General features: G+C 38.2%; 1 protein-coding gene and 1 long non-coding RNA gene across 3 annotated transcripts in view; one reads left to right on the forward strand and one right to left on the reverse strand.

Moving 5' to 3' along the window:
* LOC136856113 (uncharacterized) overlaps positions 1-22,976 on the reverse strand; it is a 28,580-nt gene that overhangs the window by 1,955 nt on the left and 3,649 nt on the right. The window contains exons 3-5 of one of the 2 annotated variants that reach the window (XR_010858239.1): positions 11,870-11,953; positions 1,732-1,815; positions 875-1,558 (exon numbers count right to left, since the gene is read on the reverse strand). This is a non-coding gene — a long non-coding RNA (uncharacterized lncRNA). Of the gene's footprint in view, positions 1-874; positions 1,559-1,731; positions 1,816-11,869; positions 11,954-22,976 lie in introns of those variants that run through there. The other variant, XR_010858240.1, reaches the window with a different exon arrangement.
* On the forward strand, positions 7,580-22,029 carry LOC136856112 (uncharacterized). The gene is made up of 2 exons (XM_067133761.1): positions 7,580-7,981; positions 16,602-22,029. Exon 2 carries the CDS (start codon positions 16,632-16,634, stop codon positions 17,559-17,561), a length of 930 nt encoding a protein of 309 aa, XP_066989862.1. The 5' UTR covers positions 7,580-7,981; positions 16,602-16,631; the 3' UTR covers positions 17,562-22,029.

Consider the following 22,976-nt stretch of genomic DNA (forward strand, 5'->3'; position numbering starts at 1 on the left):
TAAACCCAATCATGAACTTTGGCAGACAATAATTACCCTGTTGGTGCCTGAGAACGCTACAATAAAAAAATTGCTCAAGCACCACTATAGGACCAAGGAACAACAGCCACGGGCCTACGGGTGTCCTTTTTAGAGACGAGGTAAATGTCTGGCACCTTCCTTGACTTAACCATAGTTCCATCTGAATGAGCAGCTGCTACCACAAACCCTGTGAACTAGAACATGTGGAAGGACAGGTCCACCTCTCGCTAAAGAGCCCCGGAGATTGCTCGAGGATGCAGGAATGGAAGGGGAGATGACAAGCTCTCCTAACTGACTGGCATTTTTAAAGTGGTAAGCCCTTCAAACCCAACAGAAGCACCAAGGTAGTAGCAAGCATCTGACTGGAGGAACCACAAAGGAAGCTTTAAATAACACTGAAACTAACTTGAACTTGCACGGAAGTGGCTGCATGTGCATTAACCCATCTGACACATTACCAAAAAAGTTACATACCTATAATAGACAAAATCTTGGAATACATAAATTACATTAAAAGCGAAACAGATCAAATTGGAAAAGGCCAAATGTTGAAATAAAGATAAGTAATTCACATTACTCTAAACTCCAAAGCTGTTTTACTTTTGGAGTTTAGAGTAATGTGAATTACCTTTGTAAATCACCAAAACTTGACCATTCACACACAATACCTTCAGTAATATAAACCTGAAAACATCTTGGAGAAATCCTGTCTCTTAAATGAACTCCATCCAATGCAGTGTTTACAAAATATGAATCACACAATTACTTCAACTGAAGATTACCATTATATTATGGCATCTCAAACTATGGCCTGCAATCTACATACACTAAAAAAGTTACCTACGACAAAAACTACGTTATCCCAGTTTTCAAATATCAGCTATAAAAGCTCAACCTTGGCAGCAATAAAACTTTCACTATTATTAATTTATACAAATTATCCAAGTTCTCAAACCTTAATCATTTCCAAAGCCATTATTAAAATGGATTAAAAGTGCTCTACAGCAGATAATGTTGGGCTACATGATGAAGACCTGATAAATATGAAAGGGTTTTGCTAACTACAGGTATGACAGAAATATATGTAAGCTTAACAGATAGGACAAATATATAAAAGCTTCAAAGCTGTAAGCCAGAATAAAGTAGTGTCTTTTTACCCCTGAGGAGTTTTGGAGCCCTCAGAAACTTTTAAAAGATTAAATATATAGAAAAACATTTATTAGAAGCAGCTAACACAACTCAAATTCTCTGACCTAACACATTATACCAATGCATTACTAAAGAATGACACATAGGCCTATACTGTACTGTGCACTTTATTTTTTTTAATGTAACCCCAACACCAAGGTAATCAATTGTCAAAACTTATAAAAATACATCAACTACATGTCGTTTACTACACTTCTTAAAATTACGTAACTCGCCTTGAATAAATAAGTGCCTCTGTTCCTTTTACGTATTGCCTGAATATGCTGTGAAAATCTAGCCTTTGCTTTGGCTGGTTATCTAAATGTGATGCTAATCTTGTTGCCTCTACCTGTAGTGTAAAAGAAATTTTAAAAATAAAAAGAACACAACTGACAAGAAACAAAAACAATGATGTATCAAAAATGAAAAGCAAAACTTAAAATATTTCACCAGACAATTACACACACACCCTTTCCTCTGCAAGGTACAAGCAAGCAGGAGATTGTCATGAACCTCACTTACATTTTTTCTCTATACTATTGTTATTTCCTAGTCCAGGCTCCACCCAAAAATAAGAAAAGGTAAAGTAGACAACAGACCTGTATCCTGAAGGAGTAAACATTATTAGTTTCAGGAAAAACAGAGTCCATATCCTATTTGACCTAAATTAGCCAAAGTTCTAACGACTGTTAAAGCTAACTTGTGTAAACTGGAGTCGCAACCATACTGTTATAGATAGCAAATAACTGTATGACAAAGAGTATCAGATTATAACTATTATATACAAAATAATGTGCCCTTCTTTGGAGCCAAACTATTAAAACAGGTTTGATCAGTTCTTGGGAACTGGGGGTTTTTAGGTGGGTGGAAATGTAGCTTTCCTGATTTTTTTTTTACGGGTATTTTTACAAATTGGACATTAATTTTCAGTTGTAAACACTTAATTAATCACTACATCCCCAATCCCAAGTTCAAAAATTATGGGGAAAGCCAAGGATTTTGAGAGGGGGGGATAATATAACTAGCAAAATACAGAGATGCATCCTAACTTGACGTATCCCAGGTGCTGTATTTTGGTCCCCCCCTCCACCCATGAAAACAGGACCCCACAACCTAACCTATTTAGGGGACAGTGAATCATACACAATACTGAATTATAAACCTTGTCACAGATATTGTCACTGTGGTGTACCATTATAGTTGCACAAAGGAGAAATCAGGATCAAGTTTACCAATTCAACAAACTGCTACAAAATCCATTTTAGACATTTAAAGGCACTTCTGGAATAACTGCAATTTTAGGAACCTTTACAAATCTAAAAATGAATACTGATTCCTGAAAAAGCAGCCTTTTCCTTACTGAGGACACTTTGTTACCTGTCGACAACAAATTTTGTACTTGAGAAAAACTGCATGAGCAAAATTATCCTTGGTTGATTCTTAAAAGATTCTAAAAAAAAAATCACCTAATAATGCATTAAAAACGAACCAAAATCCTTTATAACTTACACTACCTAACAAAAAAGACGCAAGGAATCATATCATATTGGTCAAGTCATTGAAACATCTGAGAAATCATCAATCAATGGTAAATGAGGTAAAATTTTAAAAATTGAGCATTTTATAAAAAGAATGATTTGATTTCATTAACCTAGAGAAGAATGTGTTTTTAAATTTACATGAGGAATGTGGATTTTCTGACAGTTCCTGTAGTGAATTTGATATATTTTAATTTCCTTTTGGGTGGAAATGTTAGGTTAACCAGTTACAACACCAAAATTCCTTGCCTTCCAATAATGGAAGACCACCTAAGGAAATCAGTCTAAGGGTCAGGTTAAGTTGGGGCTGGGGGAAGGCCTGGGCCCATTCAACCCTTTAGAGATCACAAGGAGGTGAAAAATAATTTTCTATGGTAAAGTGTTATAATTTCATACTAACAATGAAAGGATCATTACAAATGTACAATGAAATAACAAAGGTATATGAGCACACATATATTTATGATATTAATCTTTTAACATACAAACCCATGACTTCAGAAATGCTTCGATTGCAAAAGCAGCAATCTTTGGACCTAGAATATGTATGCTATATGTCGCAAAAAGTTTCTAACCCCATAACATGATGTCAGCTTGAAATTAACTTAAATTCTATACTTTTTTGTTATCATGGCCATAGAAACATTTCATAACAGATATCTACCATTTTAAAAAGGCAAATTTGGGCTTAAAATTGCTGTAGAGAAAGATTTTACAGATATTCCTGGAAAGTCTAAAGAAAATTGTCAACACCAGGCTCCTTTTGGGAAGCTGATATTTAAATGATGCCATAAATAAGATTTCTGGTAAAATCTGGCTACAGACTCATACACTGACCCTTTGAGAGTTGGGGAATCACAAAACTCAAAGATGGAAATAGTCAGTTTAGGAAACGACAATTTTTTTCTTGTATTACTCGCTCCAAATGCATTTCCTGTCATATAAAAGTGATTTTGACATAAGTTTAAAGCTGAATTAAGCACCTTCATAAATGGGAAACAGAATGAAAAAAAAAACTTGAATTTAGCTGAAAAATTTCAAAAATTTCAGCCAATGTCATCATCAGAATTTCAAGGGTTCAGCACTGCCTGACATACATGAATTTCACGTCACATGAACCTTAAAGGGTTCACATGACATCAATGGTGCCTGTGGGTATGAAATCTAAATTAAGTACTGCTAAGTCATTTTAGGTTAGGCTAGCATAATTGCAACACTTTTTGATGAACAGACGCCACAGACTTGGAACATTTATACTATTTCAATCATGACAATTTTCGGTAAAACTTAGGACTGTCGTACCCCCCCGGTTTGGTAACTACCAAAACATGTGCAAAATGGGCACCGTACTTGGTACCAGGCCCTTGGGGATAAACGTAAAAACCTAAACAAAAGACAGTAAATATCATAAATATAAATAAATCATTAACATAAACAAAAACATACATGAATGGCAGTAAATCATCCAATCGCAGTAATGTCTTCAGTTTCACCAAAATTTATGTAGCCATGATAACACTGAAGGATTAGATATAGGAAATTTGAGCAAACGTCTGCGATTCCTAACAGAAAACAACGGCTCTAGGCCGAAATACAACCGGAAATCAATGACAACTAACCGAACCAAACGTTCCCTCTCCTAACCTTGGATACAATGGCTTGACCTTTGACCCCCATAGAAATTAAGTCAAAACCTAATCTACATTAGGTTACTTAAGCCTCGCCACTTCCAGCAAAGACTCAGACTGTCTACAGAATTTGAATAGCCTAAGATAATAAAACTTTGAAAAGTGATAATTTAATCATTTTTAATGTTGCCTACTGCAAACAGCTGCCTCTCCCACATGACTCCCAAGGCATGTTGCAAGACTCTTACATGGCTTCTGAAATGGGCCTATGACTAGGCCCATGCAGCCTGCTCTAGGCCTAATAGATAATAATGGTTGCTTCAGAGGATAACAAAATACAAAACACAAACATTATTGATAATAAGGCCTAAATAACGTTCTCTGAAGTGCGCTACAAAAAATAGTTCTATAAATCAACATAGGGTGGTCATAGGCCTATGCCTACTTTATGGATAAATTTAGACCTACTACGAAACGATTTCCAAGGCATAAATTCGTTTTATTAATTGATAATTGTCACTGGAATGGTACAATTATTGCTAAAATGTCATACAAAACAAATTTATAATAGAATACGCAAAAAAAAAAAAAAATACTTAGGGATATGTAGTCTTGTTCCAATAATGTTTTCTTGGCTTCGTAGTTTTCTCAAGTTTCACAGTTTCTTCTACATAATAAGTATTTGTATTTATTATAAATATGAATAAAATTAATCAATGCTGAAAGTAATGAGAAATTCTTAGAGGTCGGTTCATATTTTAGAAATTAAAAAAACCGCTTCTAGTTAAGCAATCAAGGTTGTATTAATTTTAGCAATAATATGTATTTATATGTATATATATATGTATATATATATATATATATATATATATATATATATATATATATATATATATATATATATATATATATATATATATATAGTTATATATATATGTATATATAGTAATAAGAGGGGAAAACCAAAACTGACTGGTAAAAAGATAAAACATACAAGAAAACCAAAAGGCAGGTATAGCTCTCACCAAGACAGCCCTCAGCTGAAGGGACAAGAAACCAGACAATAGTTACTCCTCCATGATTCACCAACTGATCAACTAATTAATTATTTAATGATGAACCTGACCCACATCAAAGAAAAAGGCTTCATCAAATCCAACCACTTCATATGAATACAAAGAAGGCTCATCACCATCACGTCATTGCCCAATACATTATATTGTACCATTTAGTCCCATCTATATTTTGCAAAGTACTGTCATTCTGGATACCCACCTTGAGGTACCCTGGTAAATGGCACCAAAATTTCCACCGAGTAGAAATATTTGTTGCAGATTTCCAGGCACATTTGTTTTTAATAATGTAAATTCAATTTTCCACTAATATATACAATAAAGTATTGACTTATTTAGCAGCTACTTACTGAAAATTGCTGAAAAACAAAATGTTTCGTTACGCCATTTTAAGATCGTGGCTAAATTGAGGGAATAGTAATTTCATTATGACAACTGGCTTTAAATATAAAGTTTAAGGGCTGTTAAAATCATTATGATGTTTGGTTATTTCCTAAATAAAGTATTCATTAAAAAGATTCCAAGTACATAAATAAAATTTTTCATTTTCGGTCAATTTCTATTAAATAAAAGTGAAAGACCACTTTACGGGAATACTTTAGAATTTCATCTCCATTTCTGAAGGAATTTTTTCTCCTTTCCAATCTCTGTTTAGGGTAACTTTCTATGGCTGTTCGGAAGTTCAATGAAAATAGAAATTAACAGGTTTTTTAAAATAAAAATAATAATAATAATAATAATAATAATAATAATAATAATAATAATAATATAAAGATCAAAGTAACGTACACTAATACATAATCCAAAGTTCAGAGAACCATTAAAAGTGTTCAGTGACTGGCAAAGATTATATGACCTTATTGACTCTATAATGAGAGCTATGATGATGTAATGTCTCATTAAGGGTATAATTACTCCTTGATTAACTTAGGCTAGGCTAAAGATGACGAGAAAAGGAAAATGGGCTTAAATATGGCGGGGCCGAACTCTAAAGGTAGCCATGAATCTTTCAGTCACTTGGAAGTCTTGTAAAAACAAATTCAGGAAGTGAAGTGGCCAGCTGTCTTATAAGAATAAGTGCTCCTGCAACTTGCAATGGACCTTAACCATCTGCTGCAAGCAGCAATGGGTTAAAATAATCCTATAAACCTTGCTGGAACCTGCAAGAATCCTTAGGAACAATAGGTCAGAACTAGGCCTATAAACCTTTCTGAATCTTGCAACAATCCTTAGAAGTCTGACATTGCAATGGGACCAAATTAGACTTATAAACTTACTGACTCTTGCAACGAACCTTAGAAGTCTGTTGCAAGTAGCAGTGGGTAAAAATGAGGCCTGAGAATCGATATTAGAAAACAAACATGATGTGTCAACAACAGAATCTCTGGATGGCTTAAGAATCTCAGGACATGTCAGATGAACCCAATAGACCTATATACTTAAAATTTCTTCTTGATATTCAACTTTATAGTCACTATCTTTCCTTCCTTCTTCTTCTTCTTCTTCAATTTTGAAGAATTCTTGACGGCTAATTAAAGAACTTCGACGATGAAACCCGAAACTTAAGGATCTGTTTCAACGGAAAAACTTTGGTGATTTATTTTCTCTTGTGGATCGAGTTTGAGCAAATGAAACTCGCTTCTTTGGACCCTCGGGTTTCGGCCCACGGCTGTTTTTAATCGATTTCTGATGGAGTTTTAATCATTTTCAATTACTTTTCAGCGCAGTTCAGTCATATAAAGGTATATATGGATTGTATTTTGTTTGAAAAATTATTTTTTTTTATGTTTTTGCAGCTATTACTAATATACACCACACACACACACTCTCTCTCTCTCTCTCTTTCTCTGTATCTCCATCTATCGTGCTGTAATGGATAGGGGCTGCAACTCTCTCTCTCTCTCTCTCTCTCTCTCTCTCTCTCTCTCTCTCTCTCTCTCTCTCTCTCTCTCTCTCTCAGTATCACTGTCTCTCTCCCGGCGGCGAGATCTATTACGGCCGGAAGAGAGGGGAGGTAGAGAGAGAGAGAGAGAGTGCTCCATTGCTGGTCTATTTGCGCTGGAGAGAGAGAGAGAGAGAGAGAGAGAGAGAGAGAGAGAGAGAGAGAGAGAGAGAGAGAGAGAGAGAGAGAGAGAGAGAGCAACAGGCTGTCTCTCAGCAGCATGGAGTTTCCCCTCAGTCCGGCCCAGAGCGAGGGGAAACAAGGGTGACTTGCAAATCGCTTATCCTTAATCGAGTAGAATTCTCGAAGTGACGGACCATTCCTCTCTCTCTCCCTCTCTCTTCTCTTTCTCTCTTCCTCCCTCTCTCTCTCTCTCTCTCTCTCTCTCCTGCTTTTGGCGGTGAAAACTGTTACCCAATGGAGTGACTGGTGTTCAGACTGGCTTCCAGGCCAGTTATGGAAGTCGCTGGAGGTTCGACTGGTTTGGGAAAGTCTGGAAATATTCGCGTACTTTCAGGTCAAGATCAGGTCAGTGGGGTGAGAAGATAAGATGGTCCTGCGCTGCTACTGAAGAAGGTTTTTGGGTAAAAGGTATGTTTGATTTACTTTATATATGAGAGAGAGAGAGAGAGAGAGAGAGAGAGAGAGAGAGAGAGAGAGAGAGAGAGAGAGAGAGAGAGAGAGAGAGAGAGAGAGAGAGTCTGAAATATCCACGTGGTCATCATGAGATTATTTTTGTACAACACTCAATGTTTTGGTTTTTTGTTTTCAAGACAAACAAATACATATAAACACAAACATACACATACATACATAGGGTCACAAACATACATACACAAACACAAACATACACACACAGGATCATCTTCAGGGTCAAGAAAAATACGTATTTTATCAACGAAAGTTTTCCAAATACTGAAATTTTGCCTTCGTTACTTGACAATTTTTTGACATACATTTACGAGCAAGAGCCCGTGCTGGCTCTTAAAAGTTTACTGGGACCAACTGCCGCCCGCATCAGATTCCCAAAATCTCCTGCAGTTGCTTTAGATCAAGGTTTAACCTAAACTTTAAAAATTCAATCATTTCAAGAATCCAACTCAAGAATTCAACTCAAGGGAGTTACTCAAATAGCTCAATTTAACTCAGACCTGACCTGGCAATGAATCGACAGTGGTGTGTCGCAGCTAGAGAGGAGGACATGGGGCTAACAGCCTCATCCTAGAAGCAGTGGTGGAAACTGGAAAGGAATAACATTCCCTGAGGTCACAAGAAATGAATTTGTTTGTAATTATGAGACTGGAATGCTATCGCTCACAAGTTTGTCCAGCTGCAAATGGGTGCTAGCCCCAGCTGATGGTCAAAAGGAAGGGTGTAAGGCTTGCAGCCTCACTCCTAAAAGACTCATTGGGAAACCAGAAGGCAGTTTGCCCATCCATCATCATCCGAGAGGTGCAAAAAGGCTAAAAGATATACATTTCTAAACTTCTCAACATCTTGGAGATAAAGGCTAACTGGTAAACCTCTCTATCCCCAGCCAGTAGTCAAAAGGAAGGGTGTAAGGCTTGTGGTCTCACTCCTAAAGACTTACTGAGAAACCAGAGGGCAGTTAGTCCATCCATCATCATCCAATGGGTGCAAAAAAGGCTAAAAGATAAACATTTCTAAATTTCTCTATCCCAGAAGTTACTCTGGAAAAAGTCCTTAAACACATGTCAAACCCAGACCACATCAGAGAGAAGAGACCTCTTGACATCTCTCTTAGAAAGATTTATCCTTTTAGGATGCTAACAAGATTTAGCCCCAACATTCTATCATTATCATTCAGATGATGAACCCTATTCATAGGGGAAAAGCCCACCAAAGGGGGCCACTGACTTGAAAATTCAAGAAGCTTCCAGAGAATGTTAAGGTGTTCATTCGAAAGAAGCAACAGAAGGGCTGACCTTAGAGTAAATGACCTCCAGAGAGTAATGAGTACAAATGACAACGGCCTTCGCCATCCTGACGAAGGGAATGGTGACAGGGATGACTCAGGCAAGGACATACACATCAATCAATTAGCCGTCTTTCCCCTGGAGTCCCTGGCTGGAGAAGTCGTCGGTTATAAATGGCTATCAACAAGTCGTAAGAGATATAAAAGTGTCCCTATATCCCCCCCCAACTACTATCTGCCCCACCCACCTACCTTCCATCTCCCCTTTCTTCTTCTTCTTCTTCTTCTTCTTCTTCTCCCCTCACCATGCTGGACCGGTTGCCATGACAACCAGAGAGGAGGAGGAGGATACTGGTACCTGTCCCCCTGAACCAACCCAGTCCAACTCCCTCCTTCCACAACACCGATGTTTCTCCGTATCGCTCTATCTTGTCCTATATTCTTGTTTTTTTTTTTCTCTTCTTTCTCTTCTCGTTTGTCTCTTTATTTTTACGGAATGGGATGGAAAAGGGTTCGTCTGGTCCGTGAACCGTGAGCAAGGGCTGGGTTTGGGGTTATTTAAGGTCCAGAGAGGGAGGAGTTCGCAGGTTCGAGTTACGCGAGATCGAAGTGTGGTTGTTGTGATGAGGAGAAGAAGAAGAAGAAGAAGAAGAAGGAGGTTTGAGAGAGAGAGAGAGAGAGAGAGAGAGAGAGAGAGAGAGAGAGAGAGAGAGAGAGAGAGAGAGAGAGAGAGTTTTTTCAAAGAGGTATGGAACTTGTCTCAATTCCGATCCTCCTCTGTACTTGTTAGTGATCAAATTTGGTTTTCAAAGAGACACCGGTTCTTTAGTCTTTACTGACCGTTTTTATTCGTTACTTTTGCTATCCCGTCTCTCATATAACCTTCCTTCCACCAAGAGGCAGGAAGGATACAATCCCATAAGCCTTCTGCAATAAAATAGGGAAAACAGAAGCTGGTAGAAAACTCCTTAGAACTCATAGACATTTTACATTAATAGTCTAACAACACCCACCATTAACACTGGGTTTGGTCACTACCTGGAAGGGTGGCTATCACCTGTGTTCATTAAACTTGCTACAGACCTTATCGGTCCGGCCTTACCTGGGATTCCAACCCATGTCCTCTTATTAATGAGTCAAGAGTTATATATGTTTTGTGAGAGAGAGAGAGAGAGAGAGAGAGAGGGTAACCATCCTAAATTAACTGTGAGGTCACTGACTAAATCCATTATTAAGATGCATGGCTGCACGTTGCATGCAATATTCCAAGGCCTTGCTTTGCATTATGAGAGAGAGAGAGACAGAGAGAGAGAGATATAATAAAAAGGGTGTGTGTGTTTATTTAGATATAATTTGTACAGGTGTTAATAAATTATACAAAGCATTATAAACATTTATATATTTAAATTTGAGAGAGACAGAGAGAGAGAGTTAATTCAAATAAAATTACCTGATACCTTACTACATGTATTTAACTGAAATATCAATAAAATTATATATATATATATATATATATATATATAATATATATATATATATATATATATATATATTTATATATATTATATATATATATATATATATATATATATATATATATATATATATATATATATATATATAATGTCCTGCCCACTACCGTATGTTAAGGACAATGGTGGAAACTGACTACGGCTTAAAGGGAATTTCTACAAAGGGTCAATGTTTCAAAATGGGTCAATGTCTCCCACTGAAGAAGTCTGAAGGGGAAGGAAATTTCGTTTGACCTTCGCAGCACGGGGTTACTGAGTCCTTACTGGGATCCTGCCTGTCCTTGTCTTACCGGCTGGGTGATGGAGTCTCTCTCTCTCTCTCTCTCTCTCTCTCTCTCTCTCTCTCTCTCTCTCTTTATTGAGGTTTCTATATGTATATGTATATAATTTTACTGTAAAGAATTAAATCCTTTGCAAATTCAACAGAATACATTCCCATTTCTCTCTCTCTCTCTCTCTCTCTCTCTCTCTCTCTCTCTCTCTCTCTCTCTCTCTCAATCTCTCTCTCTCTCTCTCTATTGAACTATATATATAATATATGGTATTTAATTTTACGTATAGAGGATTAAAACCTTTCCAAATTATCTACCTAATACACTTCCATTTCTCTCTCTCTCTCTCTCTCTCTCTCTCTCTCTCTCACCAGAAGTCTCTGTCTACCAGATTCTTGAGCAACTTCATCTTCTATTTATTTACATCAGAAAGGGTTTGTGGGTATAAGCCTAAGCAACCTCATCCCAAAAACTAGACTTGAGACTCTTGCAGCTGGCTTTTGGGGTCTGGTACGAGGGGCAATGGGTTTCAATAAGGCCCGCAGAGACCAATTGATTAAGAGGTTTGTTACGGCTGCCGTTTGTGAATCGAATGCCTTCTCTGGTTTTAACTTGGAGTAAAACCTCAGATTTCTTTCAAATTGTGGTCTTACGTCGTATATAGATAAAAAAATACTATAATTTATAGACAAATCAATTAAAACAAACAATCAAAACGATACACAAACGTTGTACTCACAACAAACGTAGTAAACAAACCACGAATCACTTGAAGTGAGCTACTTACAACCACAAGAGTAGACCAAACTTCCCTCGACAATTCCTGAGAAGAAGATGGTTGTACAGAATACTCCTGAGGTCTTTGAATATACAAACATTGATGCTGAGTGAAATACTATAAATAATCTATTAAATGTGATATATGAACCTATTTTTCAAAGAGAATATTGGTTAAGTTAATTCAGTATCAGATACAAGAAGAGATCAAATATGGAGCACTAGGCCTAGTGAGTGAACTACTATAAATAATCTATTAAATGTGATATATAAGCCTAAATTTCATAGAAAAACACTGGTTAAAATGTTAAATCGGTGTCAGATGGCAGAAGGGATCAGATGAGAAATGTATAAATAGCTCTGGGCTTAGCTTGGCCACAGGACACAAGGCCTAGGCCTAGTGTGGCAACAGTCGTTGCCTGGAAACAGGGTGGTTAAAAAACTAACCATTTTAGCCACTATAATTTTGAGAGAGTAGCAATGGACTAAAGACTCGAACTAACTGTAGCACAAACTTACATAGGAAAAGAGTGAAGACTCATTTGGCTACAGTTTATAAAGTCTGTAAACAAATTCTATTTTAAAGACTTTCTAAATTTTTGCATCAAATATGAACTACAGAAACATTGTTGCTGTTAAAAATACTACTATCTTCTTTATACAGCCACTGAACTATTATTATTAGTATCATTAATAATAGTACCAGCAATAATAGCAGTTACAAACATCAGTAGACAATTACGAAGAAGAGCATTGAATTATAATGATAAAAACCACACACTGAAACAATAGCAATATTAATTCAGTTTCCTTTGAAATATAAAAAATAACCTAATAAAAATAAAAAGAAAAACTTGAATTAAAATAAACATAGTTAATATATCACAAGTACTCAAAATAATAGAATGAGAAGAACTAAAATCCAAACTAAAAAGGAATTAGAAGACAGAGAGAGAGAGAGAGAGAGAGAGAGAGAGAGAGAGAGAGAGAGAGAGAGAGAGAGAGAGAGAGAGAGAGAGAGAGAGAACGGTCAAAACACATAAGATGATGTTTTTCACTTCTGCTTCTGACTTCATTCCAGGGAACGAAATGATTTCTTCTTTTTTTTCTATATTTTAAGGACACATGGAAAGGTCTGAGAGAGAGAGAGAGAGAGAGAGAGAGAGAGAGAGAGAGAGAGAGAGAGAGAGAGAGAGAGAGAGAGAGAGACTTACAACAAGACAGTGAGAGAGAAAGAGAGGGGAGGAGAGAGAGATAGATCGAAATATACTTTGTTAATACTTAAAAGAAACAAACAAACACAGAGAGAGAGAGAGAGAGAGAGAGAGAGAGAGAGAGAGAGAGAGAGAGAGAATGCATTCGATCACTTCCAACCAGTGCAGAAACGGGGAGCCTCCCTACATTGACCTTTGACATATGACGTCACAGGCAACAGGAACACAGAAATGCAGTCTAATACATTCCAGCGGAAACCATTTTTTATGTAATGGTATTCTGGGGCACGCAATATGGCAATTTGGGTTTTTTTCCAGTGGTTCCTCTGTAGAGAGAGAGAGAGAGAGAGAGAGAGAGAGAGAGAGAGAGAGAGAGAGAGAGAGAGAGAGAGAGAGAGAGAGAGAGAGAGGGTTTTCAGAAATCGATGGTTGAAACTTGTACTCAAAGCGAACTTTACATATAACTTAACCTAACCCTGGCCTGGATTCGAACCTATTCCTTTAGGCTTGGTGTATGGTATTTTAGCCTTATGAGCATCCCCATAGGGCCTTTTTGTCTCGTGTACTTGGTAGTTAGGTAACTGTGGAAAGCTGGAGTCTGGGTAAAGTAAGGCGTGTGGCTTAGCAGCTTCATCCCAAAAGAACTTTCTAAAGACAAAGATGTAACTTTCTAAAGACAAAGAGGTAAGGGTTAAAGTTAAAGTTAAAGTCCTGGGCCTCTGTAGGCTCATAGGGCAGGCGCTGATCTCCTGTTTCTTAGGGTTTAAGAGATGATTTTAATAACACTAGTACATCAATGACCCTTTGAGAAATAATAGATAATAATAACGATTACAATAGTAACATATTATAAAAGTACATTGAAATAATTCACAAATAATTCAATGACCAATCAGAGATCCCTATCAAAAACTAAGAAAATTGTGAAAGGTTAAATGATATTTTGACCTAAAAAAGGCCATGTAACCCTGAATACTAGGTCAAGGTCGACCTCATGTTAGGTCAAATGGTGAGGTCAAACTGGTGCCTCTACCTGTCCAAAATGAATGAATCATTCGGATGAATTAGACGTTTCTGCATCGAAAATGGTCTGTCATCTTGAAAATTTAGGTCAAGGTCAATTATTATTTCACAGGGTTGGGTTAATTATGAGTTTTTAATATGTCCAAGATGAGGAAAACCATCAAGAAGTAAAATCATAATAATTTAAAATGTACAGAAGTTAAGATGCTTAACTAAAATCAAAACCCAAGGCAGGAGAAATTGAGATAAAAGCAATTAAGCTTTGCATGACAACCTATTTTCCCCAGAACTTTGCAATGTTGCAATTTTGGACATAAACCTTTTATAGCCAAGATTAAAAGCTTCCCAACAGCCAGCCAGTCACTCGTTAACTGCAACTGCTTAAATTGGAAAAATGGCAGTGTTTCCATCAGATCAATAACTCTGGTATCGCAGGATTAATCAGCCATTGCAATAGCTAGGATTGGCCTAGTGACCACAGCTGTTTAGGTTCCTCCCCTTTTCTGGAATGGAATGGAATATAAAACCTAGGCCAAAGGCCAAGTGCTGGGACCTATGAGGGCACTCAGCCCTGAAAGGGGAAAAATAGTTTAAACTTCATTAATACTCACCAAAAGTTACTCATCTTCAGGGAGTCATCCAGTGGGTATTCTCCCCAAATATCATCAAAATCCATCCAATAGTTTTTATGTAATTCTGCTTACAAGCAGACTGACTTACTGAACTAATTAAGAGCATATCTTCCAGCCAATAGGAAGCCAGCTCAAAGACCAGCCAATAGGAAGCCAGCTCAGAGACCAGCCAATAGGAATCAGCCTTGAACATCAACCAGTGGGAAACCTGCTGAAAGACCAGCCAATAGGAAGCCAGCCCAGATACCAACCAATAGGAAACCCGCTCCAAAGCACTGATTAATTCTCCCTGTTCAAGATTAAAGAAGAGGAAATTCATGGGGGGAAATTGGTTCGTTGCAGCTCCTTTGATCTCGACGGAAAACATCTAGGTCGTAGTGAGGTTAAGGACAGAATTCAGTAAATATTAATCTTCCATTAAGACGTCAAGTCCCTTACAGCTGTTTCATCATCTGTCATTCTTCAGTGATTTGACGAGGATGCTTATTTACATTTCTAGATTCTAATGAAGAAGTTGGACAGCTTTTTGGGACTAGACCAAAAGAGAAATATAGAAAAAACAGGGAAATATTGTCGGTGTCTAATTAAGAGAGAGAGAGAGAGAGAGAGAGAGAGCTTCCCTTTTTATGGCATGTAAAGAAACAGAAAGAATATCTCATTCTGTAATAAGTATCAAGTAAACAGATAAGTTCTCTAGCTGTACCATATTCTGATTAAACGAACAGAATCAAATAGATAGAGAGATAATAGATAGATAGATAGATAGATAGATAGAGAAAAGCCCTTCTCCTAATACATCAAGACGCAAAGGGTCAACGACTTTCGAATGTTTTCGCCACTCAAAGCTTCAACAAACAACTAAGATACCACAAGCAAAGATTATGAAGGCAATTTTGGCGTCCCACACCAATAAAGACACGAATCTTCCCTTTCAGAACTTCCAAAATCTTTCCTCTTCTTTCAAAATCTTTTGTTGAATTTCAGTTCTTCTTGGGAGACTTTTGTTTGCTTCCACTGAAAACACGTCAAGAGAACTTGGGAGCTTGTGTTTACATCAAGGTAGTTCCTGTTGGGAAGGTCTTGTATTTGGGCCAAGATCAATATCTTAAGCAGAATCTCTTAAAATATTGGTGTCTATATTGCATGAGGGGGTCGAGACAGCAAGTACAGACTCTAGGGACATTACGTACCCTTCTGAAGATCAGACCAAGGTATCATGCCCTTGGTGAGGAGGGCCCAGTCCTAGCCTAGATACCAGCAGAGATAAATGGGGAGTCTATATTTCACAGTGATATGGGGTAAAAGTGGATTGAGAAAATATGATCTATCCTTGTTCATACATATTTCTACAAATTTTACATTTAACATTATTGAAAACATTTTCTGTAAAGAGTTGGCAAAACCTGTGATTTTATTTTCCACAGATTACATAAACCTGAAATCATTAACATTTTCCTTACCCATTTGTACATGTTAAATTTCTGTTTTACATTTCAGCATAAGTACATGGTAAAAGTAATCCAGTAATTCTCTTTAGATAAACTGTAGGTTATGGCACCTTACAGGTATTTCAAGAGAGCCCAAGCTCTGTTAGGTCAAGTTAAGGTTCAAAGACCATAGGTTAGGTTAGGTCAAGATTTGCTGAGTCAGCCAGTTTCATCTGTTTCCAATATTTGCAAAACCTTTAGTTTTTTTAAATGTTTCTTGTTATAAGAACCACTTTCATTTCACAATAGTAGTGTGTAGGTAAGAGAATGTTTTGTCTCTAGCCACAGTATTGATACTGATTGCTCTAACAAGCCATGTTTGTACTTTTTCTTTTCAGGGAGAAGAGACGCCTTACACGAACCTAGCCATGACGACCACAACGCTGACAATCTTCTGCCTTCTGGTACTGGCGGGACAGATGGCAACCGAATCTACAGCATCTCCTTATCCAAACTTCAATTGCTCTCTCTGGGTCAACAGCCCTAGCAGGAACAGCAAGGGCAGTCCTGGCCCAGAAGTTGGCCCTCAGACCAAAAACTGCAGCCATGAGAAAGGGGGCCAAGGGGGCCAGTCCGCAGTGCCTGCTGCTCTTCCGTCCTTCAATCAAATGAACACGAGCGACGACAGAAGCGGCCAGTCCAGTGCGAGTCCTGGGGGGGCCGAACGCGCAAGAAATACCTCATTAGAATCTGTAGATAGATACCAGAACGAACTGGACCTCTGGCAGTGCTTGATGAGAAGGGCGAGGGCCAGCAGACTCGAGGAAAACGAGAAGATGATGATGAAGAAGCAGCCCACGAAAACGATCAGATACTGCACTTCTGACGTGAGAAAGGGCAACGCAACCGACCCCAGAGAGGGAGACGCCTCGTCTGCCGAGGAAGGGGTGTCCCAAGGGGACTGCCTACCCCTGCTGTTCTTCCTCTTTCCCACGCTGTGCAATGAAACACGCCTCTGCGTCAACCTGACGGAGGCATCCCTAGACACCATCCCCCAGCGTTTCTGGCTCTGGAACAGGAAGAAGAAAGCGGAGGACGAGGGCTCAGAGGCCGTTGTTTACATCGTGGTGGTCCTAGCCTTCTACTCCTTCGGGATAGTGTTCATGATGGCAAACTTCATCCGACAGGAGCAGAGAGAACTGGAGGAGACGAAGTTATACAAGCAGTACGTGAAGGTGGCTAGGGATCGCTGGCTGACTTCTAGGGGCAACTTGGCCAACAAGCTCGCACTGCAGGCTCTGAACACATTCAACGCTGTCCCACAGACCACAGATGACAACAAAATCACTTTTGTATGAGGTAGTGTTAGTCTTGTAGTATATAATGCAAGGACAGTGTGCTTATCTTTCATTTGTTTCTGCTAGGCTAAGAATATTGGTGAATTTTTGTCTCTGATCAGTGATGCCTGAGTCTTGAAGAAGTGTCGGAAGTGTGGATTCTCTTCCTGATATACCTTTGTATCGGCTCATCTTTCAAGTTGTCAAAGTTGTAAGCTTACAAACAGTGTGCGCGCTAATCTCTCTCTCTCTCTCTCTCTCTCTCTCTCTCTCTCTCTCTCTCTCTCTCTCTGTGAATCTATCAAGGAAAAGTTCTAAGAACAGGAAAGACAGTCTTATTTGTCAAATTTTGGTGTCTTCATGATTATAAATAGTTTGATGTTTGTTTACAAAATGGCCTGAATATTTTGTTGATTGTATATGTGTGTATATATATATATTAAGTTAATGAAAGTATTATAAGGATGCTATTATATAATCAACGAGATGGAATCACAGGTCTCACTCTGACCTGTTGTAACTTCCACGAGACTCCTACGGTTTGTCGCAAGTGTTAATGATTGTCGACAACGGAAGTCACCCATCCAAGCATTAACCGGAGTTAGTGGGGCTTAATGTGAGGAAACTACGACTCTGGAAATCTCTGTTGATCGAAGAGGTTAGGTCTAGGCTTCCCAGTCTCAGCTGCAATGCTGAACTTCATCTGTTTACACCTAGTTCAGTCTATCCGGAGTTGCCTCGTTTTAAACTGCTTTATAAAGCTTTATAAAGCTGTATACAGCTTTATAAAGCCTTCTCAAACAATGGGTGTTGACCAGCGTAGCCCCTGTGTTTTTTAAAACAGCACAAAAGGGATCAGACGCTTGTATCGGCTCCAGAAATAACTCAATATGGCGGTCGTAAAGAAACACACTGATAGATTTCATCTATCTTTTGATACAAACGACAGAAGAAGAAGAAGAATGAGAAGCCAAAACAAAAACAAAAAACTGCGCTAATGAACATTCTGTTGTTGATGTGTTTCTCTCTCTCTCTCTCTCTCTCTCTCTCTCTCTCTCTCTCTCTCTCTCTCTCTCTCACGCGACCCGAGCTTTGATCTACCTCCCCGTAATCGTTTCCACTCCACAATCTTTTCCATCGTCCTCGTCATTTGTAGCACTGGACCTATTTAAAAAGAGACACACGCACGCTCTGTAATGCCTTTAAAGTATCAGGGTGGAGAGATGTAGCAATGAGGCGTAGTATTGTTGTCGTTGTTTGAGCAGGAAAAGTGAGAATCACTACAACAATGGTGTTCGTTGTTGAGTGGCACAATAATTCTTGAGCTTTCAGAGGGACTGTGTTCCGAGTTCTGTTGGTGAGTTGGAGAACAATGAACGGAGTCTATCCTTAGTCGGTATTAAGTGTAATGTTGATGTAATGTTATATATTGGCGAGGACCCGTGGCGTGACTCTGAGAAACATTACGAAGCGACGCCATTGTGAACTCCTTTTTGAAATGAGAAGCATGACAAAAACGTACCTTGAATGCTATATTAAGAAACGTGGCAGAAAATGTTAGATTCGTCGTTAAATGTGTCACGATAAAAAGTAATTAGATAATTGACATCAAATAAGAATTCCAGGTTAAATGACATAACATGACACTCACGTAATCCCCAATTACATTTCATAACATGAAAAAAACTGTAATCCTGAAATGTTTAATTAATGAGAAACATGACAAAAAAACTAGCCTGACCTCAATATGAAGATACAAAGTTTAACCTATAAAAGAAGGTTTGAATCTCCAGAATTATCATCATTAAAATCCCATGAACTTTTGTGTGGCATTCCTACACAGAACACATCAACAAAATGTGATACAGAAATGGAATACAGTAAGTTACAGCTGAATGTACATAACATGTACCAGAGTTTCCCTTGTAAGTCGGAAAACTAAAGTCTAAGACCTTGGGAGGGCGTGCTGCTAAGGTCATGACGTGACCCTGGGTTTGAGGTCAGTGGTCAAATGAAAGTAGACCTCTATGTACTGAAGTGTACCTAGAAGTAGGTAACAAGTAGACTTCTATGTACTGAAGTGTACCTAGAAATAGGTAATAGGTAGACTTCTATGTACTGAAGTGTACCTAGAATTAGGTACGCTTGTGGACATTTGAGAAGTTGAAGACATCTGTTTAAAGACTGAAGAATAAGGTACTACAAAATTTAAGAAACCTGGCCAGCAAAACAGGTTCCACTTGGTGGTCTAAAAAGGACCTGTCCAAATGAGAGGTCAAAGGTTGATCTCTGAAATATATTCTAAGCTATAGGATGATGAAGAGTGCTCAGCAGATGATTCTCCCATCACGCAACACAACAGAGCACACAGGATCTTTTCAGTACTGATGAGGTATGACTTGATTTAGTGTAGATTTTGGCAAGATATTGGCTAGTCTATTATAAAGAGAATTTTATGCTGAAACTTGTCATAAATGCTCCACAGCTCCATCTCTGTCAGCTTGCTTATCATATTCAAATCTTGTTCCAATATCCTTATAGTTTCTGCCAATGTACCTACTCGGCTACCCACAACAAGAATGAAAAAAACAGGCCTAATTTGATAGGCCTACAAGATGCATTTAAAAAACAGATCACATTCACGTGCCTCATAATCCGAAAAAATAATCTTTTCCAGTCAGTAGTATGACATTTTTCCAATGTGAGTGCAACAGCGGTACAAAGTGTGTCATCTTATGTGGACATTGAAGACATTTTTGAATCCCTTGAATTTTTTAAAATTCAAAGAATGGACAGACAATGGTAACTAAAAGTGAATCTGTTGAATATGTTGATGTTTTTCGTATAAGGTAAGAACCAAATATTCCTGTTCTTCATTGATATCTCTCGTTATTAGTTTTTAACCCTTTCAGCACCGAGTCGCATCAGACGGGATTTGCAAGTCTTCAGATAAATCTTCGTCTTTTAACATCGACTCACTAATTCTGTGGTGATAGTTAAATTTCTCAATATCAGATTTCATCTACAGAAAATGTAAATGGAGTTTGGGGGAGTCAGGATTGTACGCTGCTCATTCTTACTGTTAATCTTGAAAACATTTGGAAATATTGATAGCCAGCATAGTGAAAAATGGTTCATTAAAATCATATTTTTGAAAAAGTGGAAAATGTATCTAGTATTTGCATGCAGACTCAGTTGTACATTTTCAGGTTTTCCTTCTTATGGGGAAAAGAAGTCAAAATATAAAGACATTCAGTTCTTCAAATTTCTACTACAGATGAACCCAACAGGCAGGTAAGATTGTCTTCTAGCCAACCAGGAAAGGAAATGTTAAAAAATCAGTAAAACTAACAACTTTTTTGAAATCCCAAGGAATAATAAAGACGGGCTGTAACCCCTTTGAACCTATGGTCTAACAAAAAAAAAAATCTCAAGTCCCAATTCTTCATTAATTTAGTTTGGCACCTGTATATGTCTCTCCATCATACCAAAGTGTCTGTTTGTGTCTGCTTAGGGAGGGAAATCATTGTATACATTCGTCTTCAACTGCATTTGTTCCATTTATGTTTGCTAATTCATGTCCTTCATCTATTTACTCAGAGGGTTCCCAGTCAAATCAGCTACAGCAGAACTGGCCTACTCACCTAAAAAATATTGTGAAATTTGACTATTCAAAAGGACACTTCCTAGGGTCCAGTGTTCTGTCTAATTGGGATAGAGGCTTTGCTTCACCTGAACACCCTTGTTCATATATGAATTTATGATTATTATTAGCTGACAAGCACTTTAAGTATCCTCTTTCAGGTGTGGCCAGGTTTAGAGTAGTTAGGTCCATGGTTGGTAGCCAGGTTTGACTGAACACCACCCTGAGAATGGTAGAGTGTGAAAGCTTGTATGAAAAGACTGTAAAGAGAGAGTGTTGTACTGGGTACAACTTCAGGTAACTGAGCACCTACTTAGAAAACAGCTACACTTGCACACTTCAAGCAGCTCGGCTGTTACAGTACAGCTGCTGCAACAGAACTTTCCCAGTGCAGAAAACAAGGTGGGGGCAAACGTCAATTTCAAGGCGCGTTCGTTTTGTCACAAAGCGTATTCCAGCACCAACGTTCTTTGTGTATAACTAAGGACTCTCCAGAACTCAAACTGTAATGTAAATTCACAATGTCCTGAATCAAGTAGGTTGTAAATTCACACAACGCCTCTCTGGCAAACTTCAAAGAAAGCGCATTATTCCTTCCGTAACACAGATGCACCGTGGGTTCACGTCTCTCCTCTCTGGCAAATAGAACGTGCCTTAAACATGATCTCGAACCTGTGTTTCCACAAGTGGAAGTCAAAAAGACATTTGATCAGACGACCAATCAAATCATTACTTCTTCTGAAGATACTCAAGGTGATATGAAGTCCGTCAACACCACTTTTTCTCACTGCTTTTGAATATGAGAATATTTTTGTGAAAATATACACTCTGATATGATATGAAAAACTGGTCTTTCATTATCCTTGAGTGAAGGCTGGTAAGGGTAGCTAGGGTCTAGGCCCTAGGGTATATTAAGGTTCTAGTTTTGGACAGGCCTTCTTAGAAGATGGATGACAGAGGAACTTCAAGGTAAGTATTGATGGAGAAACGCCAAGATGGTAGAGGGAATCTCTCGCCTTGTTCAGACTGTGAAAGTTAATGAATTGAATATAGAATTTAGGCCAAAGGCCAAGCACCGGGACCTATGAGGTCATTCAGTGCCGGAAAGGAAACTGAGTAGTTAGGTTACAAAGGCGTAACAGGAGGAAAACCTCAAAGCAGTTGCACTATGAATCAACTGTTAGCTGAGGGTGGACAGCAAGATGGCAGAAAGATACTATGAATGGAGGTACAGTAAGAGGAATGAAAGAGGTTGAAGCTAGACTGTGAAGTGTGATCCACATCACTGTCTAGTTAACGACTCAGATGAAAGTAAGTGCGAAGCAGGACCAGAGAAGCCTCCAGAAATAAGGGAATTGGTTCCAGTAAAGACAGTCCAACTTGTTGGGAAAGGAGGAGTGTCAGAATAAAAGCACAAGACCTGCTTTGGTGCTTGCAGTACACAAACTGAAGTAAATGCAACAAGAACTTTAAAACTGTTTCTTGTTCGCAGTTCTGGTATGACTGTCCATACTGAAAGTGCTTCACTGTAAGCTGTGATAACTGATTATTTTTAAGCCTGCGTATGATAACTGATTATTTTTAAGCCTGCCTAAGATTCAGGGAAAGATATTTCCCAACAGTGAAATGGAATCTAAACAATTAAGAAACTAAATGTCATGTGCCATTTAACTGTACAGCACAGCTTCGAAAGCTCCCAAGCAATCGATGGTAACTCTCCTCAAAGACCAGGTTTTCAATTCACAGAGCCCATACTACAAAATACAAAATTGTAACCCTTTTCTGTATTCTTG

The sequence above is a fragment of the Macrobrachium rosenbergii genome, chromosome 34, assembly GCF_040412425.1.
Source record: "Macrobrachium rosenbergii isolate ZJJX-2024 chromosome 34, ASM4041242v1, whole genome shotgun sequence".
Lineage (NCBI taxonomy): Eukaryota > Metazoa > Arthropoda > Malacostraca > Decapoda > Palaemonidae > Macrobrachium > Macrobrachium rosenbergii.